Consider the following 18,820-nt stretch of genomic DNA (forward strand, 5'->3'; position numbering starts at 1 on the left):
TTTGACGTGGGGGCAGAGTCAAGGGACGGGGGCGTGTACAACATGCCTCCCTGGAAGTGATGTCATCAGCCCGAGACGCAGCTCACTGATCCAGGTCCTGTCATGATCATAGACAGTAAAAGAGTTCTGATTAATTATCTACCTTGACTTTATGCCTCCTTGTCCCCCCGATTGCCTGATAGACAGTAAAAGATTGCCTGCAAGCTTCTCCTCCTGTCCATACGGTAATTTCTCAACTTTGCGACAGAGAGTCGCTGGTTATGACGCAATCGTTAGCCTATTTTTTTCACAAAAACTGCTTCTACGGGACCATAACGTAAGATACAAGGTAACGGAGCCTGTTATACATTTTCGTGTTTCTTTAGAAATAATTAATGGACAAATGTAGTCTTTAAAAGTAAAGTTATTCGCTGTCAAAGTGACGCCAAAATGAATGGTAGTCAGTGGAATGCTAACAGCAGGTGGGGGTCCGCTAGCCAATGGCGGCACCTAGGGGTGCTTCAAAAAAATATGAAACCCTGCCCCCCTGGTCTCTGCTCATCATGACAGGACCTGGATCAGTGAGCTCTGCGTCTCGGGCCGATGACGTCACTTCCAGGGAGGCATGTTGTACACGCCCCCGTCCCTTGACTCCGCCCCCACGTCAAAAGTGAAGTGCAAAGGAAAAATGGTATTGCAAGCTCAAACTAGACTGGCATGCAAAATAAAAGCAGCGTTGCAAATAAATGAATAGATATGACCATGGAAAATATGTATTACAAAATAATTGCTTTCGCGCAGTTTCATTTATGTTATGCAATTCTTAATTTTTGTTTGCAAAAAGCAAATTTATTTTCCTCAATACTTTAATTTTTGTTTGCAAAACTTTATTTTCTCTTGCAAAACGTAATTTTTTTTAAATTTAAATTGACTCCATAGTTTAGTTTTTTTGTTTTGAGGTTTCTACGTGTATTAAGAAAACATGAAGTGTACATAGTGAACAATTACATTATGTAGTTGAATAAGAATAAAAAAAGTTATTTTGATTTATTTGATGAATCAATGGGTTGACAAAAATGGGTTAACAAAACTGTTAGCTGCTGGGTTACTAACAACTAAAACACCATGATGATAAATTTCACTTAGTTTCATCCTCTCTAGGCCACATTTTAGAATGTAAGGTTTTTTTGGGCAAAAATTTTAGTTTTAGGGGTACAACAACTCAGCACTGGGGCAGTATCCTTAAAGTGGCATCTTTTTTTTTTTTTTTTTTTTTTTTACCTCTAAAAGGTTCATCATGTATAATTCATAATACTAATCTATTTTACTCGAGTGCAAATTGGACCTTTTTAAAGTGATGTGACATACAAATATTGACAATTAAAAGTTAAAAGTAAATTTATGCCAAACACTGAAGGAAAGCAAGCAAAATGTTTATTTTTGCACACACACACACAGACATGCGCGCGCACGAACACACACGCATGCACGCACACACACACACACACACACACACACGCGCACACACACACAAGCATGCGCACACACACACACACACACACACACACACACACACACACACACACACACACACACACGCACACACTTTACACACTTTATTCTTTCACAACCATCCAGCACTAATTGCAAGTGTTTTTTATGCTTATTTTGACCCTGGTGCACCCTGACAGTTTGGCAAAATCAGGTTCAAAACCCTGCTGAGAACTGGCTTCTGGCCGGCACAAAATCAACGTCTAATCATATCCATTGTGTTCATGAATTGGTCTTTATGCGTGTTCCTGTGTTACAAATAGCCGAAATACAGCCTGATTTTGTCTTCAAGCCAAAATAATTAGATTTTAGCTTCATTTAGGTTATAGTTCTATGTAAAGATCTATGAAAAAACAATAAAGCGGGAGAAGAGAGAGTGTCTACAAAAGAAAAGTATAGCATTAAATTCCTCTTATTTGATTTGTTTTTTGTTTTTTTTTTGTCTGCAGATTACAGTGACAGAATCCGTGCTCTTTTTGCTGCAGTATGTCTCAGAGGATCTGGACAATCGAGAGAAGATCATTGTGATGGGCGACTGTTGTTATCTCAACCCTCTGGTCCGAAGGACATTTCGTTTTCTTGGTATGTCTTCACAGACAGATGTGCACTAATTAGTGCAAATGTAGACTTAGACTTAGAAAACTGAGATGTCAGACACACATACAGTACTTGCGAGTTTCTTATGTGGGACAGAGAAACTGAGGTTCCTGAGGTGTCCCGCCCCAAGAAAAAAATTAAAAATCATCATCAAATTACTAAGCAACCACTGAATGGAATAACACAAAATAGGTATCACTTTAAAGCTTAGAAACTTAGCTTATGTATGTAATTATTTTTCATATTAGATTATAACTTCATGAAATATGCATAGAACTTGAAAAATGGCACAGAATTATTACTTTTTAATTCTCCCGATTAAAAAGAGCCAACATTTAACACAATACATCAATTAGATCCAGAGATATTCCGCATAGAGCTATAACCAGACAGGTGCAAGTGAGATGCAGCAAAGAAAATTATCAATAAAATAAACAAACAAAACACAAAATGAATAATGAAACAAACAAACAAATAAATAAACAACAACAAAACACTATATCTTTCACGTGGCGTTTTCTTTCGCAATTTCATAAAACAGGCATAGATCGTGGAAAATAGCACATCATTATTTACAGCAGATTCTCACCCAAAAATAAAAAAGTCCAAAATAATGGAATAATCAAAATAGCCAATGTAATCCATTGCATCGTTCTTATGTAAATAATACCTAAACCCATGATTTGAATAAATCATTTGGAGAGCTTTATTGAACACTTGGCAAATAAAATATTAGCAAGCATGTTTCTGTCTATTCTAGATATTTTTTTGTATAATTCATAACTATAGATATACATGACTATGTACCATTTTAAAGCTTAGAAATTCAGTTTTTGAATGCATTCAACCATTTTGATAATCTCTTAACGTGTACAGAGCAGAGTGGGTGTATTGGAGCGGCAACAATTTGTTCTTCGCACTCTAAGCATTCAATGATCACAATGATTTCCGTATGTTTTGAAATATCACAAAGTTCTGTTCAGAACTTATATTAAACAAAAAATAAATACACAATACTAGAAAAATAGTTTTAACATGGTTTATTGGAACACTACAATTAACCCACTTCTATATTAAATGACTGTTTAACTCATTTGTCTGTGCAGCGTCTCTCTACTACAGTGAAGGTGAGGGTTGTAGTTACTTCAGAAACAGAAAGAATATGCTGTAACTTTTCCATTTTTTAAGCAGATAAATCAAAGGACAGCGTTGAAAATTATTTTCTGCACTCCTAAATGTTTCTATGTGTGTGTGATTTGTATGTTTTCTAAGGGCTACAACTTGTACCACTATGTTCACACCCTTGGACTCGGAACTATAGGTGCTTTCTCGCTATATTGTAATTACCGTAAATTCAAGATTCCAACTTGTAAAAAGCATTCACGTCCTCGTAGAACTTATTTTTACAGAGAGCAATGGCTTGTACCATGTGACCACTGCGCCTGGCACGAAACCAGAGAAAAATGGCGGCATTTCCAATAGTAAAATGTAGATAAGCAGTTATTTAAGCAGTTTTGCAGTTAGCTCTCAGAAAACTCTGATTACGATTATGATTACGATTTCTACGAGGATGTGAACGCTTTTCACAAGTTGGTATCTCACAATCATGGTAATTATGATATGGCGTGATCACACCTTAACTACTTTTACAATAAACTGTTTAAAATGAGAATTCATCCAATCAATATTGAGTATCCACATGCTACAAACAAACATGCTTGAGATAGCCTATAACCTCCCGCATACGTCCATTACCGTCATCCAAGTCAAGTCACCTTTATTTGTTTAGCGCTTTATATAATACTGATTGTGTCAAAGCAGATTTACAGTGTCAAACAGGAAAGTACTTTTTCAGTAATGCAAGGGGACAATAACAATGAGTCATTTTTCCTAAAGCTAAAGTCAGTTCAGTGATGATTCAGTGATGTCATCAACCAGTTCAGCTCTCTTGCAGTAGTGTCTGTGCAATCAGACAAGCATCCCCAACTAAGCAAGCCAAAGGTGACAGTGGCAAGGAACCAAAACTCCATCGGTGACAGAAATTCTTCACCTTCCTTCTGATTTGAGTGATCCACATATCTGTCAAGCTAGCTATTGATGTTTAATGCGTGAATTCATGATAAAATGCAGTTAAATTATCAATGGCTGTTGGCATTAACTGTGCTTGTGATGGAACGATAGTGGAGCACTCTCGGAGTGAGTGAAAATTACATGGCATATCCATAATACTAGCTAACAACAGTTTAACATAAACAGTTACCATAAGTGAGTCATCCGAAAAGTGTACACTGGATGATTTTTGACTTTTATGACTAGTCCCACAATGTTCTGAAATTATCTAGAAAGCATTATTCCAAAATGTTACAGAAATTCATAGAATGTTCCCATCCTTGCAAAACCAAAATAAGCCAAAATAAGCCAAAAAAAAAAAAAAATTATATATATATATATATATATATATATATATATATATAATAACATTTATAAAATAATAAAAAATATTGTACAAAAACGTATCTGTACTAATCCAGTGTTTCATAATTAATAACAAAATGAAAAATAAATGAAATTTACCTGACCTAAATATTTACCAAAATATTGAAGCTAGGTAAAAATATACAGTGCAATTATAATTAACAACACGGAATTAGAGAAGGACCATAAAAATTTAACCGAAACAATTCTTTGTTACATTGTGTTATACATGTTAAAGAACTGATTCACTTGTCTGAATTGCAGTGGTGAAGCAATATTGTATAGTTTTAGTAAAGTATACTAGATTGTGGTAGTCTGCTCCATCTTCCACAATATAGCATTTAGAACATAACCTACAAAAAAAAAAAAAAACTTTTCCTTAGCATAAACCTTTATTGGGTTCATCCTGAAAGAAATACTGTAAGTGTAATGCAGTAAGTGTCAGAGAGATGTTGTAGTTGCTGCATTATTTCAGCACAGTAAATTCACTGTCTTGTCTGTTATGCTACTCCTCTCAGTTTAAGTGTGCAATCATGTAGTTTTATGAACCATATGACTACTCTTGCATTTTGTCTTGAGAATATCTCAACAGAAATTCATTGCTTTGCCACATTAGATTTCTGGTTAAAAATGTAGTCCTCTGGAGCATAAAGAATAAGTTTGTTAATGTGGGGGCTGATGGAGGAGCTGTGTGAGTAAACTGACAGTGGTAGTGCTCATTGTAAACTATACTTTCAGTCTGCTGCTTCTCCAAGCTCTGTTCATAGAAAACATTCAATGTGACAAAGCTGCCCACACTTACATTAAGATTTGAGCCCCATTCCTCTGCTTTTTTGCTTATATTTTGGTTGTAAAAATGATGTAGCCTCATCCAAGCACGGAATGGGCTGTCATTTTCCATGATGTGATTACAGTTTGGCATCACTCAGATTTTCAGGATTAGTTTCCTTTTTTTTTAAGGATAAGCATTACATTAATTATGAAGAAAATTATGTGCAATTAATCATCCCACTTGACCAGTATGTAATCTACCTTTCAAAAAATTTAGGTCAGTATGACACATTATATTAATCAAAAGTGACATTTGTTACAAAATATTTATATTTCTTTTCTTTTCTTTTCTTTTCTTTTCTTTTTTTTATATACCACAGTTAAAAAAGCTTAATGTTGGCCAATGTGCTGTACTATCTCTAAATAGAAATTACACAGTATTAACTTTCTGACACACATTGACCAACAACAACAAATGTTAGAAATAAAAAAAAATAACTCTAGCTTTAGCTTAATTATTCAGCGCCAAACGCTAATTCAAGTGCTTTCAATTTTCGTTTAAAATAACTTAGTGACGAAGCCAGTCGTTTTTTTAAACTTTATATTCATCCTGAAAAAAAATCTTGTAAGAGGTGTATTACGATTAACACAAACATATTAAGCAGCACAAAAAATCTTTAGCACCAAATAGGCATATTAGAATGACTTCTGAAGGATCATGTGACACTGAAGACTGGAGTTATGGCTGCTGAAAATTCTGCTTTGCCCTCAGAAGAATAAATTCAATTCTGAAATATATAAAAATAGAAAATAATATTTCACAATAGTGGTGTTTTGACATTATTTTTTTATCAAATAAATGCAGCCTTGATGAACATATACAGTAGGACTTCTTTAGAAGACATAAAATCTTAAAATCTTAATCTTCTAAATCTTAAAATCTTAATTCCATATGCAAGACTGAAATCCTAGATTTTTGTCTTTGTGTTCCTCCAGGTGTGTACGCATTTGGCCTCTTTGCCACAGATATCTATGTAAATGCCGGGCAGGTGGTAACAGGAAATCTGTCTCCATACTTCCTGACGGTGTGCAAACCCAACTACACAGCACTGGGGTGCCAACAGGTGGTGCGTTTCATCAACCAACAGGAAGCCTGCACAGGCAAAGAAGATGATATCTTACAAGCTCGCAAATCCTTCCCATCCAAAGAGGCGGCCATCAGTGTTTATGCAGCTCTTTATATTGCTGTGAGTAAACTAGACATATACATATACACAAAAGCAAGAGACGAGTCAAACTGATTCATTCTAATTAATTTTTTAACAGCAAAAAATACATTTAATACAAACCTGGTCCAATGCTTTTTTTTCAATCTTGCAATTAATAAAGGCTGTTTGCACAAATTAATTAAAAATACAGCCTGTACTAAATAAGGGTCAAACCAAAGGTAGAAACCGATAATTCCAAACTAAATTATGACACTAATCTATTATTGCTAAAAATTATTGTCATGCCCCTGGACTCATTATGTTGTGTTTTCCCCTTCATGAGTTCCGTGTCCCATGTTAATTGTGTCATTATGTTCTGGTGTGTCTGTCAATAACATTTGCTTTATAAATTCAGTGTTTGGGTGTTCGGTCTTGTCGATGTGTATGTGTGTTTCTGCCTTCTCCCTATGGATTTCCCCTATGTGGAATATTAAAAACTTTGTATCATCATCTTCCTTGTTACATGTTTCTCTCCCGCACCACACCATGACATTTATATATAGAGCTCAGAGAAAAATAAAACAATAATTAAAAAGCTTACTGTGATATGATATGATGTATAAAATAAATATGCATGGCTTGTGCAAGTGGTGCTTGGTAGACTTTATGAAAGCACAGTATCTTTAATGTATGAGGGCAGTGTGTCCTTCTTAATATTTAGTCTGTACATTACTGATTATTCAAACTGACATTTTGATTATGCTTATCTTGTAAAATTGTTGTCCGATTTAAGATTTTATAAAGAGCTTTTTGATTTTGCTCCAACACCCCTTCAAATCCTGATGAAAAAAGCCATATATGATATGGTATTGATCCAACTGAAAGAGAACAGCTGCACAATCACTTAAGCATAGGCAATTTACAGGTGCATCTCAAAAAAATTGAATATCTTGTAAAAGGTCTTTATTTTTTGTAATTTAATAAATAAAGCAAATATTCTTATATTCTGGATTCATTGCACACAAATTGAAATATATCAAGAGTTTTTTTTTTGTTTTAATAAAAAAATTTGTTTTCTCTTTTAATTATATTACAAAAAATAAAGAACTTTTCCATGATATTAAATTTTTTTGAGATGCACTTGTATTATCCAACCTTTGGCTAGTAGCCGTTGTCAAGGTACCTTGTGGGGGTACATTGTAGAATAACTAACTTATGCTTAAGTGAGTGTGTAAATGAATACTAGCTGAAATGTTGGAGAATAAATAGCCTATGCTTAAGTGAGTGTGCATTTGTTTTCTCTCAATTAGATTTAAATTTTTTACTTCAACTTTCAACTGTGCTTTGCCTCACTTGCTCTACCAAGGTATTGATCCAAGGCTTCATAACATGTTTTTTTTAATGGTACCACTTTTTATTAGCATAAAAAGCTGTTTTTTTGTATTTGTAAATGTATTTTAAAAATATATAAAAATAATAAAAATATTTTAATTTTCCATTAGATCTCTAAAGGTCTTTAAGTCAGGATTACTAACTAACTTCCAGGCAGGTATATTGGAGCTAAACTCTGTAGTTTATTGTCCCTCCAGGAGCAGAATTTAGCAGCCCTGATTTATGATTCATCCAGAGGTTTGTAGAAATGCATCTAAAAAAAAATACAGAGTCAAATCCATTAGACGTTAGGCAATGTCACAAGTTAATATACACCGCATTTTGTGCAATTTAAAGTGTTTATTTAAAGTGTTTCCTATTCTTTGTTCTCTGTCCGGTATTGAATTTTGTCTTTCCCCACCATGTGTGAATTCCTGGTTCTGCAAATATTATTAAAGTTTCTTTGTCTGAAGTCAACTCCTCGTCTCCTCGCTTCCTACTCCTCACAGTAGCATAGCGTGACACTATGACAATAATAAAATTAATAGTTTCCCTATAGACAGATTTAGTTTTTCATCTCTCCTTTGCAAATGGAATTGTGTAACAGAGTTAGAGGTTTGGAGGAGAATCAATAGATCCAGCATGCCTAACGGCTGTTCTATTACTTAATTATCTCATTATACATGTGATGGAATATCAAAATGGCATTCCACATGAAAATATTAAATCTGTCACTATTTACTCATTCACCCTTGTTCCAATCCCATTTCCTGTTGTCTTTGTCCTGTGTAGCACAAATTTGGAAGCTATAGAATATGTCAGAACACTGACAAAGTTTGCATCTATAGCTCATCTTATTCAAAACTTCATATCTGCTTTTTTTGTTAAAAAATTTGAGTTTTGAATTAGATAAAAACGAGGAAGTAATTTCAGGGTTTCTGCAAGTCTTAAAATTATCTGATTATTTTTGTTTAAATATGAGATGATGTTTGAAGATGAGAATATTTTCTTTACTTGTTCTAAAAAAATGCAAAAACCCTGGTTTGTTTACGCATTGGTTATATATTTGATTTTGGAAATTATTGTTATTATATGATATTGGATATTTAATTGCACATGCTTACACTTAATATTACATTTAGATTATCTTTGGCATCATCTAATGCTCACTTAAAGTTAATCTCTAAAAGCATCACTAATAATTTAGTAAAACTGTTAAATGTAATGTAATTCAAATATTAATATGCATTTTCCATACTGTACATTATGAAGTTGTGAAGCCTAAATCACTTGCAACATTTAAAATTATTCACTTGAGTTTGAGTTTTTAGTATCGGCCATTTATCATTAATTGGCCATAACATGGAAAGAATCATCAGCTTATCTCATTGGTCAGCATTTTAATCAGTGTATCCCTAGACCTATAAAATGTGAGCTTCCTTGGGAACAATTAAAAGGAAGCTTGGTAGAATGAAAAGGCCATCTTTCTGAATGCTGCTGGTGCTCCTTGCTCAAGACATTAATAGTTGTACTTGATCAAATCCTCACAGTGAGATGAATGCCACCCCCCACCTTTCCTCTTTCCCCTAAGGCTTGATTCAGGATAAAAGCCAAGCAGGTAGCCTTCAAATGCCACTCTTCCAGTCAATGCCAATGTCTGGGATAAATGAAACAATATATGTAGATATGTATTTCATTACAAATATACAAACACTACAAATGTTTACTGAACAGTGTAATTGGTGCATGTGTGCAGTTTATTATTGTAAAAGCCACTGTTTAAAAACAGTTAAACTGAAACCCGTGTTTTCAGACAAATATGCCCACATCTGAGCAGGGAATGATTGAGCTATGAAAAGCATTTACACAGCTGTTAGGATGAAGATCTATTACAGAGTGCTCTGTTTTTCCTCAGATGTACATCACATGCTCGGTGAAGGCCAAAGGGACACGGCTGGCCAAGCCAGTGCTCTCTCTGGGGCTCATTTGTCTGGCCTTCCTAACTGGGATTAATCGAGTGGCGGAGTACCGCAACCACTGGTCTGATGTCATTGCTGGCTTCATCATCGGAGGAGCCATTGCTGTCTTTATGGTGAGTTCACTTCTGACACACTAATAGTAAACATTCAAATGCAGTTCATATGCATACTTGTTTGCGCTTATTTTATAAAGATGCTTTTAATGATATGTTTAATTACAGCAATACAGACTATACATAAATGTTGGGGTGGGTCCAATTTTTTAAATAATTTTGGAAGAAGTCTATTATGGCTGCAATTATTTGATCAAACATACAGTAATATTGTGAAATATTATTAGAATTTAAAATAACGGTTTTCAATAATAATATATTTTAAAATGTAATGTATTTCTGTGATGGCAAAGGTTAATTTATAGCAGTCATTACCACAGTCTTCAGTATCACACGATTCTTCAGAATTTATTCTAATATGCTGTGCTCAAGAAACATGTATTATTATTATTATTATTATCAATGTTGAAAGTTGTTACAAATTGAGGTAGTGCTAAACGAAAGACTAAGTGCTCGAGGAGGATATGGAACAAATGAGGAGTTTACTAAAGAAAACGAAGGAGAATAACAGACAATAGGTTAGGATACAATACAAATTACAGCATTTACATACAAGTCATATTTACATACATTCAGTATACATTCAGATTAACACTCACATACAGCTTTGACACATTTACACATATAATCACAGACGAGGAGGAACTGAACAGAACGGGTATTTAAACACACAGAAGGTAATGAGGGAACTGGAGACAGGTGGGGATCAATCAATTAACTAAAACAAGAAAAGGAAGGCGACCAAATAAGGGAACAAAAGTTCATTAACGTGACAAAAGTTGTGTTGATTAATATTATTGTAGGAACCATTATTCTGAATTCTTTGATTCATTAAAAGTGCAAAATAACAGCATTTATTTGAATGTTAAAAGAATGTTTTTGTAACAGTGAAAGTGATTAATGTCACTTTTGATTAATTTATCACATCTTTGCTGAATAAAAGTATTAATTATTATTATTATGATTATTACTTTAAAAAGTACTGACCCCCAAACTTTTAAACAGTAGTGTATGTAATATGGATAATGTATAGTATAATAGTATTATGCAACATTGTTGCTTTTGAGTTTTCTTATGTTGTGATTCATAAAACATGCAAACAAAATTATATAAAGGATATAACCTGATATGCACAAATCTAGGTGCCTAAGAAGTTACCAATGATGAGACATACTAAAATAAAAACTAAAATAATATGTTGGAACTGCTGTTTAGTCTGGTCTTATATAACTTTATCAGTCAGACATTTCTAAGCAATGTTTGGGAAGTGGGGAACATCAAAAGCTTGAAAATGCCCGTCAGAGAATGTAGACAAATTATACATAACATACCTCATAGTACTGAATAATTTAACAGTGGTATAACAAAAATACATACTAAAAATTTCTGTTTAAATGCCTCATAGACTTGAAAGTGCCTTTGATTTTTACAAAGCTCATCAGTCTGAAAAGCAAGGTGTGATCTGATAGGCCAGCTATCCAGTGCATTGTGATCAGCCAAATTCCTCAAGTGTGTGACAGAAATGTTATGTCCCTTAACATACCATGATGCCACATCCTGGTGTTCTAACAAATAATGCTACCTATCAGATTATGCTACCAACATTGTATTTATCTTACTGTAAGGGTTAGGGTTGGGGTAGGTGTATGTTAATAAAGGATTTTGCTTCCGAATTATGCTGCTATCTGTTTAAGTGAGAAGTAGCAAAACCTGACAGGGTAGAACAAATCATCAGAACACCGGTGCAATGAGACAAAACCAATAAAACCCATTTCAAACAAAGCATTTGTTGCATCCAGTGGGGACATAATTACATATTATACTTACTTATACTGTATTTTTACATGTTGCGTTCTATCGCGCCATGTAAACATAAAATCATGTTTGAATTTGTGATCAGAGAAATTACAAACAACAAGCACTACTCTACACTGCTAAAAACTCGCATTTGAACCAGCAGTGGCAAATTCTTTAAATTTGAAAACGTACTTACAGTCTGTGAGTCAGAACAGCCAGCATTGTAGTCTACTCTCCCAGGATCAGGAAACAGTCCTCCATAAAATGCGCTGCACACATCTGAATATTTGGGTTGAACTGTTCTGGAACAGTGTTGTAAATACAACTTAGCCACTGATTTCTAGTCGTGTTCTCTTTTGGAAGGCCACAAAAATTAGTTTCGCTTCCACAACGAAACGCACAGCGTCTCCACAACATGGCAGTGGCAGTAACAATACTATAGTGAGAATCAAAGTTACACCTTCTTTCTTTGCATGAACATTTGGGCGGCATTATGCAAATCTTCCCACAAAATGATGTAGACATGTGGGGGCGTGTTTAAATGAGCAGTTTTAGGAGGGCGTGGTTGAGTCTTAACTTTTATAAAGAATATCTCTTTGGGTTTGAGATTTTAGTCTTTGCAACTTTAGGGATCTTATCTATTCATGAACAGCTTGTAACACTCCAAAGAGAAAGGAAAACTTGAAATCAAGTCGACGATATCGCTGGATATTAAGTGTCCACAACTAAGCAAGCAAGGGGCGACAGTGACAAGGAATTAAATTTCCATTGGTGACAGAATGGAGAAAAAACCTTGGGAGAAAAAAAAAAGTTTGGGGGCCAGTTCTCCTCTGGCCAGATGAAACCAGCAGTTCAATTCCAGGCTGGAAGACTCAACTTATACCTTTGGCCTTGTCCCGGTGGCTGTCTATGAGTCAAGATCTTCACTGAGGATCTGTGTCTGGGGCTCATCTAGTTGTCCTGGCATAACAGTGAAAGCTAACACCATGTTTCCTGATCATATATCCCAGGGGTAACATGTAAAGCATGAAATGTAATGGCCCTAGTACTGAGCCTTGAGGAACTCCATACTGCACTTGTGATCGAGATGATACCTCTTCATTCACTGCTATGAATTGATGGCAGTCAGATAACTATGATTTGAACCATGCTAATGAACTTCCACTAACGCCAACAAAGTTTTCTAGTCTATTCAAAAGAATTTTGTGGTCATTAGTGTCAAACCAAGCACTAAGATTCAGTAGCATTAATACAACCACAATCAGATGATAAGTGCAGCTCATTTGTAACTCTAATGAGAGCATTCTCAGTACTATGATACAGTCTAAATCCTGACTGGAAACCCTCACAGATACCATTTTTCTCTAAGAAGGAATATAATTGTGAGGCTACTGCCTTTTCTAATATCTTGGACATAAAAGGGAGATTCGAGATCAGTCTGTAATTAACTAGTTCTTTGGAGTCAAGTCAAGTTTTTTTTAAATGAGAGGCTAAATAACAGCCAGTTTGAAGGCTGTTTAGGTAATTAGTAGGTAACTATCTTATTAATGTCTAGGTAATTAGGTCAGGGCACAGAATAGGGCACATGTATAGCTTCCTCTTCAATAAAACCCTACAGTTTGTGCTGTGCTGTGCTAGGCACACTGTTGTGTAAAGAATGCACAGTGAAGATGAGAAACCCATTGTGAGCTTTAGAGAAAGATCACACATCAGCTCATGCCTGCTCGCCACACATTAGGAATAACAGCATTGTGAGTGAGTTTGTGGAAACGTGGCTATTTTCTGTGGTGCTGTAGTCATACTGTACAAAATGTGCAGTGACCTATTTCTGTTGTTTGGGTGGGATGGTGCAGGTTGGAAGGTGAATATAGCCATCAAACTCATGGTCAGATCAAATCTTATAATGCATCACATCACCAGGATGCAGTAAAAGGGAACACCAGTTTGTGCTTAAGTAAATGTATTACAATATTCTTGCAAATGCCTGTCTCCTGTTTTCTTTCTTTTTTTTTTACAATGGCCCTTATAACATCCTTTCACTTGGATGTTATAAGCTGCACTGAGTAAATACAGCTGGATAAAACAAAAACTGTGTCTGTCATCAATTCAGGCTGCAAAGCAACAAAATTTGATTATTTTAAAATGGGTGATTCTTTTTTATATCCACTGTAAATACTTTTTCGTAGCAAGTTATATTAATAAAAAGTCTACAAGCATGAATAACATGTCAGTTTATGTTCAGATGATTTCCACTTTAGAATTAAATTTTTACCAATTACCTAAATCAGTGCCCAAATGGTGAATTTGCATTGATCATCATTGTGTGTTAGCTGCTACATGAACGTATGTAATATAAATTAGCATTACAAAATAATAATAATAATAATAATAATAATAATTAAATAAATAAAGCTATTTACAGGCGTAGTTCATTGTTAGTTTATGAAAACTAATTCATTAACCAACGTTAACTAATTACTGTAGGTTGCTGTGATTTTGCAAAGTAAGACATGTTCCTGGATCAATATCTTTTGTTGATCCTGGATCAACATTACTGTCCAAAAATAAAAACCTAACCCTACCCAGAATTTATACTTAAAATCAGAAGAAAATGATAGGTGAATAACAAGGGTGTAGAAGCATCTAACCATGACTGTATGCCTAAAAATGACATTTCTAGAAAACTTATACCTCACTTCTGTTTGGTGGATTGGAATGCTGTTTCAGGATCAACAAGGATGTTGATCCAGGAACATGTTGTACTTGGTCAAATCACAATCACCAGCTAATTAAGCTGTTAATGTAAAGACATGCATTAGTATTTGTGTAAGTTAATATTAAAAAAAAATTAAGTAACCCTTAACAAGGGCACTGTTTAGTGTTAGTTCATGTTAACTAATGCATTAACTAATGCTTACTAATATAATATTTTTTGTAAAATGTTACCTAAACTAGTGATTCAAACATACTCACTTCTATATTCACTCTTCACTGAATGAATTGATATAACCATAGTTATAATAAGGGGCATTACAAGGCATAATTAGTGCATTAAGACTATTTATAATCCATTATAAATGATTTAAATAAAGTGTTACCAGTCATTCTTTCTGCTAGGATAAAATCACAGCTATTTAAGCCAACTTTTGAACAATGTTCAGTACGTCACAAAAATTACAAAAAAAAGGTTTTATTTATTAGGTATAAAATGTATGTGATCAACAAACAAAACTCTCACAAGAGTGACAGAACCTCTCAGAGTGGCCCAGCTTCATCTTTATTGTTGAGCCCTTCTGTTTAGTTCAAGACTCTGGGAGTGGAGAACGCCCTAAGATGTCCTCCGCTGAAACTCTCTTGTGCTATGCTGCAGTCTTTCAAGAGGCAGAGTATTGCCTGTAATGTCTCACTGAAAGTACTCATTTTGGTTCGATAATGGATGAATCTCCTCCAGGACATGAACTTGCATGTTTCCTCCCTCCCAAAAGAGCACAGAGCCTTTTTACTTTGGGAAACAAGTCATGCGAGCATCTTTGCCCTTTCAAGACTTACATAAATCATAATTTACAGCCTGAGAAAAGCCATATATGTGTATGTGTTCTACAGAAAGCCTTTCAGAGGTGTAAAACTTTCCTCTTTTCCCTTTTTTCCCTCTTTCCTTTTGTTTTCCCTATGGGCACTTTTGTGTTAGGTGGTGTGTGTGGTGAAGAATTTCAAAGGGAAGCCCTTACTAAGTGAGATACCGCCGGAGGAATGTGTGTCCAGTGGTCCCATGATCACTCAGCCTAGCATGGAGCACACTATGGAGAAATACATAGCATCCCAGGTATTCAAACACAAGCATTCATGTTTATTAGAATGTATACTAAAACACAGAGTGAAAAATATTTTTAAAAGTTGTAAATGAAGATTTTCAAACAGCTGTTCAGATTTTGGTTGTATTCACCAGATACAAGAGTATAAAGACACAAGACAGCAGGTTCTGGATTCTTTCTCTGATATTCACTATCGCTTTGCAAAATATTCCATTCGTAAGCGCCACCAAGTCGTAGTTTCATTAAACAACAGCAGCTCTGGGCATGTGACCAAAAACTTATATCTGATTGGTTGGCCAGTTTTCTTCGCAGTGTGATAGAATGGAGATTCGAATTAAAAATCTTGAACGCACTAGTTTTTGTGCACCAAATATTCGTCTTGGCTGTACAAAATTAACTGTAAAAATACTGGTAACGATAACTATAATAACATCAACACCAGTGGACATTTACATTCTGTTTATTTCAAGTGCGTGCTGCAATTAATTTGTGCAAGTTCTTTAAAGGTGATGGATTCTGATTGGCTGTTATTATTTTCTTTCATCCATCAGCTGGAGAAAATCGTTCTGAAATTGATTCTGAAATTGATTCTAGCGACATTGTTCCTCTGTGCCTGTATTGTTACAGTTGTGGTGGGTGTGGACTTTGAGTTTTATAGTTATCATAATTATATTCCCTGGTGTGAAGGGTCTTAACTCTAATATAGATGAGCTTTTTACATATGGCTCATACAAGATCATTTACCCGCACTTGAAAAATTAACAACACGTTAGCTTTATGTGGGCCATTTTATGACTTTGCCTTTGGCAGTTTTTGCAGCATTAAAATTTTAACTCTTACTGTATGGCTATGAATTTAAAACCTTAAATGGTAACACACATTTCTGGTAAAGGGCCTTTAAGATTTCAGCAATCAGAGATGAAATCCTGAGGAATTGCAGCTGTTTGATAAACAGTCCTCTCATTTTAGCTTCTTTTTTTGAGTGCTGAACTCAATCTCATTTCACTTCAGTTACTTTTATAGAATAATAAAATACTTTTGATTACAGCCATCACATTGAACAGCCTTTGGATACTGAATATTATGTTCTGAATGTTAAATATTCTTCCCTAGTAAATCCCATTATTTCTTTTCAGTATTTTCTTCATTCAGCTGCTTTGCCTCAGGCAGGAATTTCTTTTATCTGTGTCACAAGAGATCAGAGTAAGTCAGTGGGTTTATCTTCCAGTCTCTGACAAAATAGCCACATCTAGCTGAATATATCATGTCTACATGCTGCTTCTGAATGAAAACGTTGGATTATGCTTGCACACCTTTTTTATTGTTGTTGTTTATTTACTGGTTTACATGAATATGATTTTAAATCCCATGTTTCCCAATTCACCTTCCATCCTCAATATCATCCACTGACTAATGTTTATACAGTACCTCACTGTCCACAGATCAGATATACACTGCTGATTGTTTCTAACAAGTATTGGTCCCCTTGGGGTCATGAACCCACAGTCTGGTAGCAGATGTCTTTGAAGTCCATTATGCATCACAATCAACAGGAGTCTTGCCCATCTTTGATTAATTGTTCAATATGACTTCCCAGGATTCATTTTTCGATTCATATAAGGTTGAGCTCAGGGGCTCCGTGAGGCAGTTCATCAAGATTACATGTAAGCCAAAGACATACAATGTGCACCTGCAAATGCCACACTTGGTTATTTTAAGGCTACGTCATTAATCTTTAAGGTAGTTATTACTTATCTCTACAGCCTTAAAAAAAGTGTGTGCTAGGTCTTTAACTTTGCAATGAAATGGAGAGGTAGAAAAGCAACTTATGCTGCAGTGACTTTAACACTACTGGAGTCTGAAACACCGAAAGTATAAAACAAGTACCAAATTCTTAGCAATGTAATATTTTAGTCACGTTGGTTTCATATGGTTTAGATTGTTTTTTCAGCTGAAAAAAACAACAATAACATTTCAGAGCTTATGCTGAGAAATATTTTATTTCAGACATCAAAAACATGGTCAGGATGTCATATTAAATACCTCATATTGAAATGATCGTATGCATAAATTGTATTTTAATGTTTTTAAATTAATTTAACAGATTCAGACAACAAATGAGTTTGATGTAATTGGCCTAGATATTAAACTGCATTTTTTGTTTGATTTTCAGAATCCCATCACCTATGCTGAGATCACATGACAGTGAAAAGCCCACAAGCCAGAATGCTGTGGATAATGTTGCTGCTCTCCAATGCATCTTTTTATTTTGTGTGCAATGCCTGTGCAATTTTTACACTTCCATTTTTAAGTGTCAAAAAAATAAATACAAATCTATACCTTGATGTACTCCTTTTAACCCCATTTTTTGTTATCCCTACTTTTATTCAAACATATTACTGTTGGCATTTTTTGTGGTTGAATATACAGGGTATGGAGTGAATGAGAAAATGCAACATGATGTCATATGAAATGTATAATGTATAACATATCCTGATGTACTATTTACAACTGTGAGTCCATTGCTGAATTTACAAGAGGTTTCTGCCTGACAAGAAGAATTGCTGTTGATTCTCATAGAAATCAGGTTCTTCTATGATTTGGTCTGATGCTAGATTTGTAATTCTTTTCTTTTCTGCCTGCCATAACATATAACATCAACACAACACATTTTTCAGAGAAGCAGACTTTTTCAGTGTTGCATCAGATTATTCTATGTATTTTAAAGCATGTTTAAATCCCCAGTAAGGTTTAGTTATGATTTGCTAATTGCTAGTGGAAACAGTATTGTGGGAGGGACATTCTCATTCTAGCGAGCATCTGATTGGTCAAAACCCAGTGTAGTACAGGATGAGTCATCAATTTTTTTGTTCAGTTTTTCAGAAATGTATATGAATATACTAGCAAATACATGGTCTCAATAAACTAAAAAAAAAAAACTTTATTTTTTATTTCACAGGTCTGATGTGGCCATGAGGTTATAAGCAGAAATAATGATTGATTTTGGTGTCATTATGGCAGAGCAGATTATGTATTTAATTGTGAATTAATTGTGCAATTGATTACAAGACTCACAAAGATTAGATGCTTAGGCTTTTGCCCAAAGAGGCTGCTAGGTGAAGGATCACTTTTTGTGCTTTAACGTTGCAAGTGCGTGTGTATGTGTG

At 34.8% G+C, this 18,820-nt stretch overlaps 1 protein-coding gene across 1 annotated transcript in view; it reads left to right on the forward strand.

The window, feature by feature from the left end:
- Positions 1-18,563, forward strand: part of LOC132155069 (phospholipid phosphatase-related protein type 5-like) — a 35,288-nt gene extending 16,725 nt beyond the window's left edge. The window contains exons 2-6 of the mRNA XM_059563846.1: positions 1,980-2,112; positions 6,370-6,620; positions 9,868-10,044; positions 15,530-15,664; positions 17,827-18,563. Coding sequence (XP_059419829.1) covers positions 1,980-2,112; positions 6,370-6,620; positions 9,868-10,044; positions 15,530-15,664; positions 17,827-17,856 — 726 coding nt within the window. The 3' untranslated portion in view covers positions 17,857-18,563. The remainder of the gene's footprint in view (positions 1-1,979; positions 2,113-6,369; positions 6,621-9,867; positions 10,045-15,529; positions 15,665-17,826) is intronic.
- Positions 18,564-18,820: the final 257 nt, after the last annotated feature.

Source organism: Carassius carassius, chromosome 12 (genome assembly GCF_963082965.1).
Source record: "Carassius carassius chromosome 12, fCarCar2.1, whole genome shotgun sequence".
NCBI lineage: Eukaryota > Metazoa > Chordata > Actinopteri > Cypriniformes > Cyprinidae > Carassius > Carassius carassius.